This window comes from Amblyraja radiata, chromosome 13 (genome assembly GCF_010909765.2).
Source record: "Amblyraja radiata isolate CabotCenter1 chromosome 13, sAmbRad1.1.pri, whole genome shotgun sequence".
NCBI lineage: Eukaryota > Metazoa > Chordata > Chondrichthyes > Rajiformes > Rajidae > Amblyraja > Amblyraja radiata.
This window is the reverse complement of record NC_045968.1, coordinates 36,337,626-36,356,486: the sequence shown is the minus strand read 5'-3', so window position 1 is coordinate 36,356,486 and position 18,861 is coordinate 36,337,626. Positions and strand designations below refer to the sequence as shown.

Sequence of the window (18,861 nt, the reverse complement as noted above, 5' to 3'; positions counted from 1 at the left end):
TCCATGTATTTGCCTAATTGTTTCTTAAACGTGAGATCATCAGCATTTCAGATTAATACAATGTTCTTCAAGCATCATTAACAGAAGTCTATAGACTGTTGAGTACAACAAGACATATTTTGCTTCCCAATGTTTGAAACAAATACTATATTGTCTTTATCCCAAACAAAGTACAATGCGATGGAGGAACTTAGCAGCATCTGTGGAGGGAATCAAGAGACAACATTTCGGGTCGGGGCTGATAGGTCTTAAGAATGGGTCCCGACTCGAAAAATCATTTGTCCATTCCCTCCACAGGTGCCGTCTGACCTGTTGAGTTCTTCCAGCACTGTGTGATTTGCTCAGGATTCCAGCATCTTCAGTTCCTTGTGCCTCCATTTTCCTTCTTCCGAAACTCTGAGAGAGAGAGAAGGGCAAACAAAGACGTTGGATCGCGGTTAAAAAAAGATATAATTCCCTGAGAAACGACAATGGTTGAGGCTTTATTTTTGACCATTTTGGAGACTTTACTCCCATGCAGCAGGTTATCTTCCAGCTGTAGCAATGCATATTCACTGGTTCAGTTTATGGCTGGTTTTCCAGATTTTGCTGCCTACTCCATTGAGCCTGTGGAAAACAAGATAATTTCAGGTGTAGGAAGGAACTGCAGATTTAAGTTCAAGTGAGTTTATTGTCATGTGTCCCTGTATAGGACAATGACATTCTTGCTTTGCTTCAGCACACAGAACATAGTAGGCATTTACTACAAAACAGATAAGTGTGTCCATATACCATAATATAAATATATACACACATGAATAAATAAACTGATAAAGTGCAAATAACAGATAATGGGATATTAATAATCAGAGTTTTGTCCGAGCCAGGTTTAATAGCCTGATGGCTGTGGGGAAGTAGCTATTCCTGAACCTGTTTGTTGCAGTCTTCAGGCTCCTGTACCTTCTACCTGAAGGTTGCAGGGAGATGAGTGTGTGGCTAGGATGGTGTGGGTCTTTGATGATACTGCCAGCCTTTTTGAGGCAGCGACTGCGATAAATCCCCTCGATGGAAGGAAGGTCAGAGCCGATGATGGACTGGGCTGTGTTTACTACTTTTTGTAGTCTTTTCCTCTCCAGGGCGCTCAAATTGCCAAACCAAGCCACGATGCAACCGGTCAGCATGCTCTCTACTGTGCACCTGTAGAGGTTAGAGAGAGTCCTCCTTGACAAACCGACTCTCCGTAATCTTCTCAGGAAGTAGAGGCGCTGATGAGCTTTCTTGATAATTGCATTAGTGTTCTCGGACCAGGAAAGATCTTCAGAGATGTGCACGCCCAGGAATTTGAAGCTCTTGACCCTTTCAACCATGATATAAATGGGGCTGTGGGTCCCCCTCCTACTCCTTCCAAAGTCCACAATCAGTTCCTTGGTTTTGCTGGTGTTGAGGGCCAGGTTATTGCGCTGGCACCATATGGACAGTTGCTCGATCTCTCTTCTATACTCTGACTCATCCCCATCAGTGATACGTCCCACAACAGTGGTGTCGTCAGCGAACTTGATGATGGAGTTCGCACTGTGACTGGCTACGCAGTCATGAGTATAGAGTGAGTACAGCAGGGGACTGAGCACGCAGCCTTGAGGTGCTCCCGTGCTGATTGTTATCGAGGCTGACACATTTCCACCAATACGAACAGACTGTGGTCTGTGAATGAGGAAGTCGAGGATCCAAGTGCAGAGGGATGCGCAGAGACCCAGTTCTGCGAGTTTGGTAACCAGCTTGGAGGGGATGATTGTGTTAAATGCCGAGCTGTAATCGATGAATAACAGCCTGACATATGAGTTTTTGTTGTCCAAGTGGTCCAGAGCGGAGGGCCAGCGAGATTGCATCCACCGTTGATCTGTTGTGGCGGTAAGCGAACTGCAGTGGGTCCAGGTTTTTGTCGAGGTAGGAGTTGATTTGCTCCATGATCAACCTCTCAAAGCACTTCATCACCACCGGCGTTAGTGCCACTGGTCGATAGTCATTGAGGCACGTCACCTTACTCTTCTTGGGCACTGGTATAATTGATGCCCTTTTAAAGCAGGTGGGGACCTCAGACCTCAGAAGTGAGAGGTTGAAAATGTCCGTAAAAACTCCAGCCAGTTGGTCCGCACAGGTTTTTAGAACACAACCGGGTATACCATCAGGTCCAGGCGCTTTTCGGGGGTTCACCCCTCTGAAGGATTTCCTGACGTCAGCCTCTGTGACTGAGATTGAAATACCATCACAGCAAATGGGGGCTCGGGAAGGCACATCAGTATTCTCCCTATCAAAGCGTGCGTAAAACGCATTGAGCTCGTCTGGGAGTGATGTTTCGCCGACATTCGAGCTGCCTATTGGTTTTGCCTGGTGATTGCATTCAGGCCCTGCCACAGCTGCCGAACATCCGTCTCATCCTCCAGTTTGGAGCAGAAGTCCCTGTGGCCTTTTTGATGGCCTTACCAAGGTCGTATCTGGACATCTTGTAGGCTACTGTATCATCGGACGTGAATGCCCTGTGTCTGGACTTCAGAAGAGTGCGGATCTCAAAGTTCATCCAAGGTTTCTGATTGGGAAACACTCGGAAGGTTTTTGTAGGGATGCAGTCCTCCACACATTTCTTTACGAAGTCTGTAACGACTGTGGCGTATTCGTTCAAGTCCGTTGCCGAGTCCTTGAACATTGCCCAGTCTACAGACTCCAAACAGTCCTGGAGTTGTTCCTCTGCCCCCCCCCCCCCCCCCCCCCCCCCCCCAACCCCCACCCGACCAGCTCTGTACTGTCCTCACTTCTGAGAGTGCGCTCTTCAATTGCTGCCTGTAGGCAGGAAGAAGCAGCACCGCGGTATGGTCAGATTTACCGAAGTAAGGGCGAGGGATGGAACGATAGGCATTCTTGGTGGTGGTGTAGCAGTGGTCGAGGGTGTTAGGTCCTCTGGTGCAGCAGGATACATGTTTGTGGAAGTTAGGGACTGATTTCTTTAGGTTTGCCTTATTGAAGTCCCCAGCAATGGTGGTAAATGCCTCGGGGTAAGACGTCTGGTGTTTGTCGACCACGGCGTGCAGCTCCTCCAGTGCCAGACGGACGTCTGCCTGGGGTGGGATGTAGACCGCGGTCTGAATAATGTAGGTGAATTCCCTTGGGAGGTAGAAGGGATGGCACTTCACCGCCAGGTGTTCCAGGTGCAGAGAGCAGGAGTTGGACAGGACTGCCACGTCTGAGCACCATGCAGAGTTGCTGGTTTATACTGAAAATGGACCCAAAATGCTGGGGTAACTCAGCGGGTCAGACAGCATCTATGGAATAAAGGAACAAGTGACCTTTTGGGCCTGAAGGGTTCTGACCCAAAACATCACCTATTCCTTTTCTCCAGAAATGCTGCCTGACCCGCTGAGTCACTCCAGCACTTTGTGTCTATCTTCATGATAATTTCAGGCATTAGCAACACCATGGCATTATCAACATTATGCCAGGAGACAATCTGGCAAATGAGAAATTCCACAGCCATCACATACCCTTCTTAAAATTCTTTGGATGCAACTGCAACTTTCTGAAGAAACTTACTGAAGGCTCAGTCTGAAGAAGGGTTTCGGCCCGAAACGTTGCCTATTTCCTTCGGTCCATAGATGCTGCTGCACCCGCTGAGTTTCTCCAGCACTTTTGTCTACCTCCAACTTTAAACTCTTACTCAAGGTGTTTTTCTTTTGATTTATCATTAGAATGCGTCCGATGAGAAGAATGTATCCATCTAACATACAACCCATCTCCATACTCCTGCTTATTTATCTAGAGCCTTTGCACACTTGTCCATGCCAAACAAGATGCCCCATCTAAGCTAGTTCTATTTGCCCATTTTTGTCCCATAGCTGTCTAAACCTTCCTATCCATGTGCTTGTCTAAATGTCTTATACATGTGGAAAGGAATGTGGTTTAGGCAATAAAACAGTGAGTCTCAAACATCAAAAGACAAGTGAACTATATGAAATGCAATTAGATTTTAAGATAAGACTTTAACCAACTCAGTGTATTAGAAACAATAAAAACATTCGATGCCAATTTTCAGCTGGTAACCTCTGGCCTGCATCACTGCTGAATGAGAGAAAATCTTTATACATAGCGATCAAAATTATTTGATGATATAACTGAAACAAAGAATAGAGTACAGTAAACAAAAAAGCTAGCTCAACCTTAACTCCAGATACTGAAAAATTGAGTAACTCAGCGGATCATGCAGAATCTGTGGAGGGGGACAGACAGGCGATGTTTCGGGCCGGGACCCTTCATGCTGATAGTATTAGAACTGGTTTTTTAACCACACAAATAGTTTCCGTTCCAAGCGTGTGCGTGAAGTGTTTCATGTATGATACACAATCCATTTCACAAGGTACAGGGGACAGTTGGAATGTTACCAGTCCAGTAATTCAGAAGCCAGTAACACAGAGATTAAATTACAGCCTTACAAGCAGAGGAAATTCAAACTAGTTAATGGAATAATTAAGAATTAAAAACTGATCATTAATGATGATTGTGAAATCCATCTGATTTATAAACATTTGCTTCAGGTGAGGAAGTGCATGTAACTGCCCAGGGTCAGGATACATATTAATGAGACAAAATGGCTCAGCGTCCCACTCAGTTCAATGGCGATTAAAGGTGGAGAATTAATGCTAGATTTACCAATGAGGCACACATCCTGGGATGGAAGGGAATGAAAATTACTGCAACTTGAGGCAGTAGCCGCAAGCCGATTTCTTTGCCTCACAACGCCAGAGACCCTGGTTTGATCCTGATTACGGGTGCTATCCGTGTGTGGTTTGTATGTTCTCCCTGTGACCAACTAATTAACAAACTATGAAGAAACAAGGAAATACAGATGCTGGTTTACAAAAGACACAGAGTGATAGAGTAGCTCAGTGGGTCAGGCAGCATTCCAGTACAACATGGATAGGCAATGTTTCAGACCGGGACCCTTCTTCAGACTTTCTTGATTGGAGATCTTCTGAGACTGTTTAGACCCAGGGGTATATCTAGCTTTGAAGTCCAGGATGCTCCACTGTTGGGCACAGTCCTGTTATTGTACAGTGAGATATGGTACATCTAGGCACAGATGTGTCGTACAGTATTGCTAGATACAAACTTGGCAGTATATAACACTGGATTACCATGCTGGTAAAGCATAAATGTCACTGAATAACATTAATGCTATAAAGTTGATCAGAGGTGTTGACTGCGATTTCAAAAAGCTTTAAATAGCTTTTCAAAAAAAAGTTGCAAGATTCTTTGAATTATGTACTCTGCCACGGCTCTCTCTCAGGTTGGATTCCTATGGAGAGAATTAGAGTGAAGCACAAAGTGTTGGAGGAACTCAGCAGGTCAGGCAGCATCTGTGGAGGGAATGGACAGGCAACGTTTCGGGTAGGAACCCAACCAGTCAATTTTAATCCTTCACTTTTCTACACGTTTTGATCCACACCAATTGAACCAACAAGAAAGAGTCTGCCCAGAACATGCTGAGATTGTTCTTGGGTTAGAGTTCCTGAACGAGGTCCGTCCCCCCCCCCCCCCCCCACTGTCCAACAAGTGACTTGGATCAGTGTTTCAAATAAATAACAGATCCCCTTGTATCATTCAGTCCCGCCAGATGGTGCAAGGCAGCAGTGTTTCCCTGCCAATAATCTGTGCCAAAATACCAGAGAAACTGCTAATAATTTCCTTGGTGTTTCCTCTCCAGCCAAAAGCCAGGCTGCATTCACTGCCATCAGTAAAACAGATTGAATGGGAATGGTGAAAAAGTGGGTAATCAGTGGGACTTGCGATTTTTAGCTTTTAGTTTTTAGAGATAGTTTAGTTTAGCTTAGAGATAGAGCGTGGAAACAGGCCCTCGGTCCACCAAGTCCACGCCAACCAGCGATTACCCGTACGCTAGTTTTATCCTACACACTTAGGACAATTTACAGAAGCCAATTAGACAATTTACAAATGCCTACTAACCTGCACATCTTTGGAATGTGGGAGGGAACCGTAGAACCTGGCAAAACCCACGCAGTCACAGGAAGAACTTACAAACTTCGTACAGACAGAACCCATATTCAAGATCGAACACGGGTCTCCGGCGTTGGAAAGCAGCAACTCTGCCGCTGCGCCACTGTGCCACACACAAATAACACAGAACTAGTGTGAACTGTTGATAGATGGTCGGTGTGGACCCAGTGGGCCAAAGGGTGTGTTTCCATGCTGTATCTTTCAATCACTCAAACCAACACTGCCAAATCATCAACAAATGCAAGATTGATTTTCTGTGATATGTATACACGTTGTTTTTACCTGCATTGAAGGCCAGCTGCTGTTTTCGTCTCACTTCCTCCTGAGACAACGTACCCCCTGCAACAAGACACATTCCACTTTTCAGCATTTGCTGTGGGTCAGCTGGTAGCTGTGTTTCACACCACAACAGTGATGAAATTCAAAATTACAGTCAACTTATAGAAGCAGAATTAGGCCTTTCGGCCCACCAAGTCTAATCCGTCATTCAATCATGGCTGATCTATTTTTCCCTCTAAATCCCATTCTCCTGCCTTCTCCCCATAACACCTGGTGCCTGTACTAATTAAGAATCTGTCAATCTGCACCTTAAAAATACCCAATGACATGGCCTCCACAGCTGATGGTGGTAATGAATTCCACTTATTCACCTGCCGCTGACTAAAGAAATTCCACCTTATCTCCCTTCTTAAAGGTATGTCCTTTTATTCTGCATTCTGGTCCTAGATGCTCACATAACAAGTGGAAACATCCTCTCAACATGCACTCTTTCCAGGCCTTTCTCTATTTGGTAAGTCTCAATGAGGCTCCCCTTCATCCTAAACTGCAGCAAGTACAGGACCAGTGTCATCAAACACTCATCATATGTTAACCTAATCATTCCAGTGATAATCCGCATAAACCTCCCCTGGACCCTCTCCAATGCCAGCACATCCTTCCTCAGATATGGCATCCAAAACTGCTCACAATACACCAAATGCTGACCAGTGTCTTATAAAGCCTCAGCATTACATCCTGGAAGAGACTTCTTAAATTAATGAACAGCGCTATATAAATTCATCTGGTCAGGCAGCATCTCTGGAGAAAATGGATGCGTGATGTTTCAGGTTGGGACCTTTCTTCAGTCCTAACCCACTGATTTACTCCAGCACTTTTTTGTTTTTGTAAACCAGCATCTGCACTTCCTTATTCTATATACAAATTAATTAGTTTTTTCCCCCTTTTTAATACAATCCACTTGTTCTGATTCAGATATTTTAAACTCATAATGTGCCAGTTCATGTTTGTTGTTTGTTTAAATACTTACATGTATTTGAATTGAATTGAAAGATACAGCATGGAAACAGGCCCTTCAGCCCAGAGTCCACACCATCATCAATCACCCATTCTCACTAGTTCGATATCATCCCACTTTCTCATCACTCTCTGCAGACGAAGGGCAACTTTACTGTGGCCCATTAACCTACAAGCTTGCGCATGTCTGGAGCATATCTGGAGAAAAGGAAAAGGACTTTTCGGGTTGGAACCCTTCTTTAGACTGAAAGTATAGGTAGGATTGGGGGGGGGGGGGGGGCCAGGAGGGAATAAACTGGAAGCAAGAAAAGCCCAGAACAAACCAGGACCGGCAACAGGTGATCTCAGGAAAGGCCCATTGTTAGTAGGAAAGGTGTGATAACAAGAGGGATACCAGGATGCAAACAGTTGAACTGGTAGGAAAAACAGGTTGGGGGGGGGGGGGGGGGGGGGGGGAATGCTGGAGTTGCTTTGTGAACAGGGGAACTGTTCGAGTTGTAAAAATTCATCAAGTTCACGAATATGCACTCTCCCATCAACAAGGTTGACTCTTGATGTCCCAAGCTAGCCACGAAAACTACTACCAAAGGTGGTGGCTCAACTTTCGAACAATGTCGCATCCAAAGAATTTTCCCAAATACTGGATTTGAAAACAAAATTAGCACATTTACAAATTGTACAGTTTCCATTAAAGTTCCATTAAAACAGTTGACCTTGAGTTTCAATATATGCAGTAACTTGTGCAACTTAAGGTACCCTTTTAATGCTATTATTTTACTCACCAACAGTTCTCGGAATAGTGGAAACTCTACTTATATTTCGACGCTTCAGCTTCTCCAAGGCAGCCAACTCTGTCGCTGCTTCTAAGTTGAAGAAAAATAAATCATATACAAGATGACAGCGTACATCCTAAATATTAATTCTATAGACTTCTTGAAGCGTTCCCAATCACCATCCGTTTAATTTCAACAAGATGGTGCCACAGCTACAGGTCAAGTACCCAGGAGAAAGCAGTACTAATCCCCGAGTATTGCTCAAAAGGACACAAGGTGCTGGAATAACTCAGCAAGTCAGGTAGCATCTCTGGAGAATATGGAAAGGTGATGTTTTGGGTCGAGACCGTTCAAGTATTGCTCGCTTGCTACTGATTGAGGAATGAAGCCAATAATCAAGTGTACAGATCTCAAATCTCTTCTTCCATCCATTCTAGTAAGAGAGAGTTTTGAAAACAATTCACCCCATGTTAATTGATACATTTGAGAAATATATATATTTTTGCAAACCTTGGGTATTAAGAGACATTGGGAAAACATGCGCAAATAGAGCGAGGTATAAGCTCAACTTTCAAATAGAGTTATACAGATATACAGTACGGGAACAGGCCCTTCGGCCCTATGTCCATGCCGACCAAAATGCCCCATCTGAGCAAGCCCCTTTTGCCCACATTTGGACTTTAATCTTTTGTATCCATCCACCAGGCCAAATGTCTTTTACGTGTTGTTATTGTACCTGCCTCAACTACCTCCTTTGGCTGACCACCCGTTCACGCTCGTTCTATGTTATCCCACTTTCGCATCCACTCCCTAGACGCTAGGGGCAATTTCCAGGGCCAATTAGCCTACACACCCACGTCTTTGGGATGTGGTTGGAAACTCACATGGTCACAGGGAGAACATGCAAACTCCACACAGACAGCACCCGAGGTCAGAATCGACCCAAGTCTCTTGGCACAGTGAGGCAGCAGGTCTACCAGCTGCGACACGATATTGCTCTTACAACATGAAACAGTGCTGTATGGTTTTATTTTTATTTGTGTATTATTTATTATTGTATTATAAATAATGTATTATTTCTGTTCAAACACGATTGTTGAATCAGACCCAAATCAGCCAAGTATACAGCTCTTGCCAAATGCATCATCTTTTGTCTGAAGAAGGGCTTGACCCGAAACATCACCCATTCCTTCTCTCCTGAGATGCTGCCTGACCCGCTGAGTTACTCCAGGATTTTGTGTATGGGGATCTAAACATCGAAGAAAAGAACTACAAAACCAGCATAATCAAGTAAAAATATCAAGGAAGTCCAGAGTGTTTAATTGTCATACGTACAGACAACACAGCAATGAAATTACGACTTGCTTCGGCTTAACCGGCCCACAAACGCAATAACACACAGAAAATATAATAAAATAAACCTCCTTCTAATTCTTTTATCAGGTTAGAATTGCTTTCTGTCGTGGCTCTCACAACCCAGATGTATAACAAAACACCTTACAGCTAATGATATTTCAAGTGTCATCTTTGCTATAATTAGAGAAAGCAGTAGCCAATTTCTAATCAGCAAGCTCCCACAAATGTTAGGCAAAGTATCCTTCACAAATCATTCTTATTGTATTTCTTTACTACATGGAAGACCATTGAATAGAAGCCAGATCTCAGAGCAGGTTGATGGCAACCTACTTATTTCCCTGTAGTCTGTTCTCTCAAACTTGCCAATTAACACCCCCCCCCCCCCCCCGGGATATTACCCCACGGCTAATTTACAGTAGTTTATTTACCTAACGTTTGATACAAGGGAAGAAATTGGGACACTTGGGGAAACCCAAGCTGTAATACGGAGAGCCTGCAGACTCCACACAGACAGCAGCGGGGGCGAGAGTTGAACCTGGAATGCAGGTGTTGCAGATACGACCTCACTGTCAGCAGCATCACTTTGCTGTCACTCCTCTCCTCCTTCGCCCCTCCCCCTCCTTGATCAGTAGTTAAACATTTCCTGAATTTATGAGAGGATGACTCCCCTGCTCTTTGCATTCACCCATGAGAGAAAACACACACAATGACAAAACCGATCAGTTAGCTAACAATTTTCTACTTTGTCATTTATTCTAGCAGTTATTCAAATTGCTTATCATATCATAAGATCATACAACACAACGATGTGCAGATTTGTAGATTAATTAACCTCTGTAAAATTGCCCCTCGTGTGTAGGCAGTGGATGAGAAGGTAGGATAACATAGAACTAATATGAACAGGTGATCGATGGACGCACTAGTCTTGGTGGGCTGAAGGCCCCGTTTCCATGCTGTGTCTCTAAACTAAACTTAACATTTAATCAAAACACAAATGGCTGGCCAGATGCATTCAAATGCTCTTTCAAATTATTTTACTCTGCTGGTCCCAACCTACCATAATATAAAGTTTGCTCACAGGATTTTTAAAAGACTGCAAAGGTTAAGGAGTAGCTTAGATAAATCTTAGGCTTGACTTTTCTCCCCCAGAGATTCATAATACCAAATGTTACTCATCAAACCAAACCACTCATGGATCTCCCCACAGAATATACAACCAGAAGATCTCCCGGTGGCTCAGAACTTCAACTCCCCATCCCATTCCGAATCCGACCTTTCTGTCCTGGCCAGAGTGAGTCCAACCGCAAATTGGAGGAGCAGCACCTCATATTTTGCTTGGGTAGTTTACACCCCAGTCAATTGATTATTGACTTCAGGAGGTCCCATTCTGGAGAATACGCCCCAATCTCCATTTATGGGGAAAGTGTGGAGAGAGTGTCCAGCTTTAAGTTTCTGGGCACTCACATTTCAGAAGACCTCACATGGTCCACAAACACCGCCGCGCTGGTCAAGAAGGCACAGCAACGACTGTTCTTCCTGAGGACATTAAAAAAGACTGGTCTGCCCCAACAGCTGCTGACAACGTTCTACCGCTGCACCACAGAGAGCATACTAACGTATGGCATCTCTGTGTGGTATCTCAGCTGCACGGAGGCGGAGAGGAGAGCTCTTCAGCGCGTCGTCAACAGAGCGCAGAGGATCATCGGGACAGAGCTACCAGCCTTGGAGGGCATCTACCACACGCGGTGCCTCAGGAAGGCCCTCAGCATCCATAAGGACTCATCACACCCCTGCCACGGTCTGTTTCAACTACTTCCCTCCGGCAGACGTTACAAGGCCTTCTACGCCCGAACCTCCAGACTCAGGAACAGTTTCATCCCAAGAGCTATAGCGGCTCTGAACCGGCCCTAATGAGTGCCCCCCCACCCACCCCCTTTGGACAGTCTCCCTCAGATGGTCACGTCAATCAATTCAGCTTGTTTATTTATGTATTGTATTTATTTACCTTTCTTGTACATCAGTGGAGCTGCACACTAAATCTCGTTGCACTGACATGCAATGACAATAAAAGATATATTATATTATGAACATTGATACCTCCAATTTCAGGTAGTCCTTGCTTTCTCCCTCCTTTCCCCTTCCCAGCTCTACCACAGCCTACTGTCTCCACCTCTTCCTTTCTTTTTTCTGCCCCCCCCCCCTGAAGAAGGGTCTCGACCCGAAACGTCACCCATTCCTTCGCTCCATAGATGCTGCCTCTCCCGCTGAGTTTCTCCAGCATTTTTGTCTACCTTCGATTATTCCAGCATCTGCAGTTCTTTCTTAAACAACCAGAAGACAATCAATCATTCTTGCTGGCTCTTGCACACTTCCTAGTGGCGATCAGTTAGTCAGCATCCAAGATCAAGCTCTCAGCCAGAAAGTTAAAATGAACTAGCTAGGCACAGTAATGTCAAGAGTCAAGAGTGTTTAATTGTCATGTGTAATGAAAATGGAACAGTGAAATTCTTACTTTCTTACAGAACAGGCTTGTTGTCGATAACATAATAAACAAAAATAAAAATCAATAAATTAAAAACCCCCAATATTATTGCCAAAAGTCCGGTCCTTATTGCAACCAAAACAATTTGTAGTTTATGGTTTAGTTTGTAAGAAAGAGCAAACCAAAATCTTCACAGGCAAGTATTATATGCTTTATCCTGTATCTGTACACTGTGGACAGCTTGATTGTAATCCTCCGTCAGTTTCGCCACCTCCAACGTGACACCACCACTCGCCACATCTTCCCATCTCCCCCCATGTCTGCCTTTCGCAAAGACCGCTCCCTCCGTATCTCCCTTGTCAATTCTTCCCTTCCCTCCCGTACCACCCCCTCCCCGGGCACTTTCCGTTGCAATCGCAAGAGATGCAACACTTGTCCCTTTACCTCCCCCCTCGACTCCATTCAAGGACCCAAGCAGTCGTTCCAGGTGCAACAGAGGTTCACCTGCATCTCCTCCAACCTCATCTATTGCATCCACTGCTCTAGATGTCAGCTGATCTACATCGGTGAGACCAAGCGGAGGCTGGGCGATCGTTTCGCCGAACACCTCCGCTCGGTCCGCATTAACCAACCTGACCTCCCGGTGGCTCAGCACTTCAACTCCCCCTCCCATTCCGTATCCGACCTCTCTGTCCTGGGTCTCCTCCATTGCCAGAGTGAGCAACACCGGAAATTGTAGGAACAGCACCTCATATTCCACTTGGGGAGTCTGCATCCTGCGGGCATGAACATTGAATTCTCCCAATTTTGTTAGCCCTTGCTGTCTCCTCTCCTTCCTCAGCCCTCGGGCTGTCTCCTCCCATCCCTCAGCCCTCGGCCTCCTCCTCCTCCTTTTTCCTTTCTTCTCCCCGCCCCGCCCCCCCCCCCCCCCGCCCCCCCCCCCCCAGCAGTCTGAAGAAGGGTTTCGGCCTGAAACGTTGCCTATTTCCTTCGCTCCGTAGATGCTGCTGCACCGAGTTTCTCCAGCATTTTTGTGTACCTTTGATTGTAATCATGTTTAGTCTCGTCGCATGGACTGGATAGCATGCAACAAAACGCTTTTCACTGTACCTTGGTAAATGTGACAATAATAACAATAAATTTATATAAACTCATAAACTAATATAATATTGTTCCACAAGTAATTTCTGTTCTACAGTACAACTTTCTCAAGCAAGTAAAATACTTACTGTTCAGCAACTCATTTCTCTTCTTCTGATCTGGCACTGTTACAGAATATGCACCATAACTGGGGGGGAAAATTGATAAATTTTGACTTAGTCTTAAAACTTTTAACTTAGTCTGAAAAGTTTACTGAAAAACGGTCCCAATCCAAAACGTCATCTATCCACGTTCTCCAGAGATGCTGCACGGCTCGCTGAGTTAGTCCAGCGCTTTGTGTCTTTTTACTAAGCCAGCATATGCAGTTCCTTGTTTCAACAATTTTTTGCTGTTGAAAATCTGTGACCATTAATCCAATTTATTGAAGGCATGACAATCTCAACTGACATCACAACTGGTCTGCTTTATGCTTTTGGCATCCCACAAATGATGCGTTACAAGTTTGGTTTAGTTTAGATACAGCATGGAAACACGCCCTTCAGCCCACCGATCCATGCCAACCAGCGATAACCCGTACACTAGTTTTATCCTACACACTAGGGACAACTTACAGAAGCCAATTAACCTACAAACCCGCATGTCTTTGGAATGTGGAAGGAAACCGGAGCACCTGGAGAAAACCCACATGATCACAGGGAGAATGTACTATCTCTGTAATGACAGCACCTGTCGTCAGGATTGAACCCGGGTCTCTAGCGCGTAAGGCAACAACTCTACCGTTGCGCTCACTAAATGTAAATGGAGGGAAATCAAAGTAACAGTTGGTTAACAATTTGGATTCGGTTTGTTAAGATTAACAATTAGTATTAGAATTTTCAATTAGCATTTTTGAAAAGCTATTTGCAGTGTCCTGATCAAGATTCTTCAACCAAACCAATTATTTAATCATTATTGAATTGAATATGTTTATTGGCCAAGTATTCCCATCCAAGGAATTTGCCTTGGTGCTCCGCCCGCAAGTGACAACATGACATACCGTGACAGTTAAAAATGATGCATTAAACATTAAACATTAATAATAAAACATTATTGATTAAACATGTGAAGTAAATAAAATACCAGAGCTACAGATTTTTGGTTATTGAGTAGTGCTACTACTCGTGGAAAAAAGCTGTTTTAATGTGTGGCTGTGGCAACTTTGACAGTCCGGAGTCGCCATCCAGAGGAAAGTGATTCAAAGAATTTGTGGCCAGGGTGAGAGGGGTCAGAGATGATCTTACCCACTCGCTTCCTCACCCTTGCAGTGTACAGTTCGTCAATGGAGGGAATAACCTTCTCAGCTGATCGGACTATTCACTGCAGCCTCCGGGTGTCGTGCATGGTGGGGCTGAGCCAAACCAGACCATGATGGAGAAGGTGAGGACAGACTCTACGATGGCCATATAGAATTGGACCATCATTGCCTGTGGCAGATTGTGCTTCCTCAGCTGCCGCAGGAAGTACATCCTCTGTTGTGCCTTTTTGACTGTGGAGTCGATGGTAGCCCCCCACTTAAGGTCCTTGGAGATGATGGTTCCCAGGAACTTAAAAGACTCCACAGATGTGACTGTGGTGTTGTTGATGGTGAGTGGGGTGAGGGGAGGGGGGCTTTCTTAAAGTCTACAATCAATTTCACTGTCTTAAGAGCATTGAACTCCAGGTTGTTGCGATGGCACAAGGACACCAGCTGTGACACTTCCTGCCTGTAGGCAGATTCCTCCCCATCCCGGATCAGTCCAATCAGGGTTGTGTCGTCCGCAAACTTGAGAAGCTTGACAGAGGAGTCAGTCGAGGTGCAGTCATTGGTGTAGAGAGAGTAGAGGAGAGGAGAGAGTACGCAGCCTTGCTGTGCTCCTATGCTGAGGGTTTGTGGGTCCGGGATGTGCTTTCCCAGCCCCACATGCTGCTTCCTGTCTGTCAGGAAGCTGGTGATCCACCGACAGAGGGGTTCAGGCACAGTCAACTTGGAAAGTTTGGAGTGTAGTAGCTCTGGCACAATGGTGTTGAATGCAGAGCTAAAATCAACAAACAAAATCCTCGCATTATTTAAAGCTGTTTGAGAGAACTGGTTGTAAACAGTTTGGCTGCTGCATTTGCCTTCCCTGAGAAAGCGACATTTCAGAAATACCACGATCAAAGTCACTTCAAGTCTGTTTCTTTACTTAATACCAAAACAATTATAAATAACGTTAGAGATTTGCATTTCTGCAGCACCTTTCCTGACCGGAAGGCATTTGTCATAGACAACGAAAACACTACAGAAAATTTGCTTTGCACACAGCAAGATCAGACTACAGAAATGTAAAATTGACCAGATTATCTTGACCAAATAAATCTTGTCCAGGAAATCCAGGATAATTTTCCAAAATATAGAAACAAAGAACTGCAGATGCTGGTTGATAAAAGAAGACACACAGTGCTGGAGTAACTCAAATGGATAGGCTGCATCTCTGGAGAACATGGTTAGGTGATTTTTCCGGTCAATATCCTTCTCCACCTATTACCCACCATGCTTTGTCCTGCCTCTCCTCTCTCCCAACTTTCTTTCCCTGCTCTCCCTTCCAATCAGTCTGAAGAAGGGTCCTAACCCAAAATATCACCCATCCATAGTTTCCAGAGATATTGCCTAACCAGCTGAGTTACTCCAGTACTGTGTGTCATCTAATTTTCGAAAATATTTCTTTGAAACTGTGCCATAACACTTTTACGCATATTAAAGAGCACAAATAAAAATTGAATTGAAACATATCATCCAGCAGATGACACCTCTAACAAGGCAGAACTCCCACATTAAGAGGTTGACGTAACAACCTACTGTAAATATATTTCAAGATAGAGTTCGATTTTTAAGAAAGAGTTAGATTTAGCTCTTAGGGCTAAGGGAAACAAAGGAAAAAGCCAGAACGCGGTACTGATTTTGGATGATCAACCATGATCATATTGAATGGCAGTGCTGCCTACTCTTGCACCTATTTTCTATGTTTCTATGTTTCAACCAGGGTGAAGAAGGATCCCAACCTGAAAAATCACCTGTCCATTCCCTTCAGACCCACTGATTTCCTCCAGCATTTTGTGTTCTGCACCTGATTACAGCATCTGCAGTTCATTCTTTCTGTATCTTCTCAAGTCTCAGGAATGAAGTAACCTTCTGACTCTGAGATAGACAAAACTGCTCAACGGGTGAGGCAGCATCTATGGGGCGAAGATGCTGCCTCGCCCGCTGAGTTTCTCCAGCATATTTGTCAACCTTCAATTTTTCCAGCATCTGCAGTTCTTTCTTAAACATTCTGACTCTGAGATATAATTGGTATCAACTAAGCCACAGCTGACACAAGACCCAAAATCTTATCATTCTGCAAATATCAAATGGACATATTGGTAAGCATAACTTTCCAAAACTATTTATAGTTTCTGCAATACACCCATGCACATTTTATACTGGCTCACAGTTTAGAATAGTTAGAATTTGAGTCAATTTTGCTTCATTATATGCACTATACAATGTTTGTTTTTTAACCTGGCACAGGGGCAAGGGACTAATTCCACGGATTTCTTACCAGTGAGTTGTTTTTTGACCCGATTTGTGTGGGGTTACATTTTGATGAGTGGCAGTGCATTTCCGCACAACTGCAACACTGGCCTTACCCCCACCTGTACCTAGGCTTGTACTTGAAACCTTTGTTTGACTTGAACCTTTCCCAAAACCTATACCTGTGCTGGAATCTCTCCCCAGTCCTGTACTTAAACCTTTACCTTGTCCTGTACTTGAACCTTTACCTAGCCCTAAACGTGTACTTGGACCTTTACCTAGTCCTGAATCTGAACTTGAACCGCTCCCTCGCCCTGAACTAGAACCTCTCCCCAGTCCTGTACGTGTACCTGTGCTAGAATCTCCACCTCTACCTCTCGCTAGAGCCTTACCCATCCCACCTCCATTTGCCACTCCATCCCTATCCTGCCCGTTCTCCATAGCTGCGCCGGGCCGAGCCGCCCTTGTGACCGGCTTGGCTCTATTCACGATAGAATAAGACATGTCCTGGGAGAAGCAGCAGCGTCAAAGGTAAAGGCAGGGCCGACGCAGCGCGGGGCCCTTTGGGAGATGTAGTTCTGAAGGCCACGTACTCCCGTCCGCACGCACACAGCACCCAAGCAGTGGAACTACAATACCCAGACGTCCACCCGGCACCCTATCAGTGAGGAGGGGAACGAAGCAGCAAGGTTGCCACCAAAGATTGGTTGCCACAGCAACAGAATTAGAGGCTTTATTAAAGGGCCAAGTAAGTCGCTTTTCAAACGCCTAATGGATTGTTTTCAGCATTTCCAATTCCCCCGAATGTTTATGTATTGTTTCAGTTTATCTATGTGTACCTATATTGTTTTCTTCATTAGGCTGACAGAAATATCTTTCAAAAAATGAACAATTATAGAATTCTAATGTCACAGGAACACCATTCAACCCATCGATTCCATGGGTGTTCCTTGCAGAGTTATTTATCCTCTCTCACCTAACAGTTCATCAAATAGTTTCACTGAAAGAGCATTTTAAAGGTACTAGTTGGCACTGTTTCCAGCAACCTTCAGTGCAAAAAACTGATTTTTAAAAATTATAAAATCCTGGAAAGGAGGCCCTTCAACACAACTAATCCATACCAATTGTCAACCGCCAGTTTACACCTATCCTACGTTAATCCTTTAAAAAAAATAATCTGACATACTCATTAACTGCCCCTAGTTTTTACCATACACTATTGATAGGTTATGTGCATTAATGGCAATGATATATTCAATGGAAAACAAGTAAAATGGTGTCACAGGTATATAGGGTAGTCAAGATGGCCTTTGGCACTTTGGCCTTCATCAGTCAGGGTATTGGGTATAGATGTATTGGGAACACCATCGCTCAGCCAGCGTGGCCCAACCTGATCTCCCGGATGCTAGACACTTTCATTCTCCTTCCCATTCCTACACAGACCTTTCTGTCATTTGTCTCCTCCATTGTCAGAGTGAGGCTAAAAACAAATTGCAGGAACAGCATCTCATATTTTGCTTGGGCAGCTTACACCCCAGTGGTATTGATTTCTCTCACTTCAGCTAGCCCCGGCATTCCCTCTCTCTCTATCCCTCCCCCATCCTAGTCGCACTACCTCCTTATTTTCACCCCTACAAACAGCTTACAATGTCATGTTTCCTTTATCATTGTTACTTTTTTGCATATTTTTAATTCATTGTTCTTTTTCTCTCCACATCACCGTCTATATCTCTCATTTCCCTTATCCCTAACCAGTCTGAAGAAGGGTCTCGATCTGAAATGTCACCCATTCCCTCTCCCCAGAGATGCTGCCTGTCCTGCTGAGTTACTCCAGCTTTTTGTGTCTATATTGAGTTTAGAAGTTGGGACGTTATATTACAGTTGTACAATATGTGGTGAGGCCACATTTGGAGTAATGTGTTCAGTTTTGGTTACACTACTGCAGGAAAGATGTTCTTAAGCTGGAAAGAGTGCAGAGACAATCTACAACGATGTTGCCAGGACTTGGGGGCTTGAGCTTTAGTGAGAGGTTAGGCAGGCTAAGACTTTATTCCTTGGAGTGCAGGAGAATGAGGGGTGATCTTATAGAGATATATAAGGTCATGACAGTAATAGATCAGTTAGACCAGGGGTTCCCAACCTTTTTCATCCCGTTTACCCCTGACAACTTCAATAGCACATAACAATGTTATTTCACTAATGATGAACAGATACGGGTATACCAGAACCAAACACAGTCAGTCAATGAG

General features: G+C 44.5%; 1 protein-coding gene across 1 annotated transcript; it reads right to left on the bottom strand.

Annotated features, from left to right (window-relative positions):
* Positions 1–361: 361 nt before the first annotated feature.
* On the bottom strand, positions 362–17,129 carry LOC116979873 (period circadian protein-like). Its single transcript, XM_033031787.1, has 5 exons — positions 16,641–17,129; positions 13,173–13,231; positions 8,115–8,195; positions 6,322–6,378; positions 362–606 (listed from the first exon to the last, which is right to left on the bottom strand). The coding sequence occupies exons 1-5, from the start codon at positions 17,114–17,116 to the stop codon at positions 593–595; spliced, it is 687 nt and encodes a 228-aa protein (XP_032887678.1). The 5' UTR covers positions 17,117–17,129; the 3' UTR covers positions 362–592.
* Positions 17,130–18,861: the final 1,732 nt, after the last annotated feature.

Bases quoted from the DNA above. Each gene is read 5' to 3' on its own strand.
- LOC116979873 (XM_033031787.1), bottom strand. From the start codon at position 17,116: ATGTCTTATTCTATCGTGAATAGAGCCAAGCCGGTCACAAGGGCGGCT. The intron at 8,196-13,172 runs GTAAGTATTTTA...TCTTCAACTTAG, and splicing joins GAGAAATGAGTTGCTGAACA to AAGCAGCGACAGAGTTGGCT. The intron at 6,379-8,114 runs GTGAGTAAAATA...GTCTTGTTGCAG, and splicing joins CACTATTCCGAGAACTGTTG to GGGGTACGTTGTCTCAGGAG.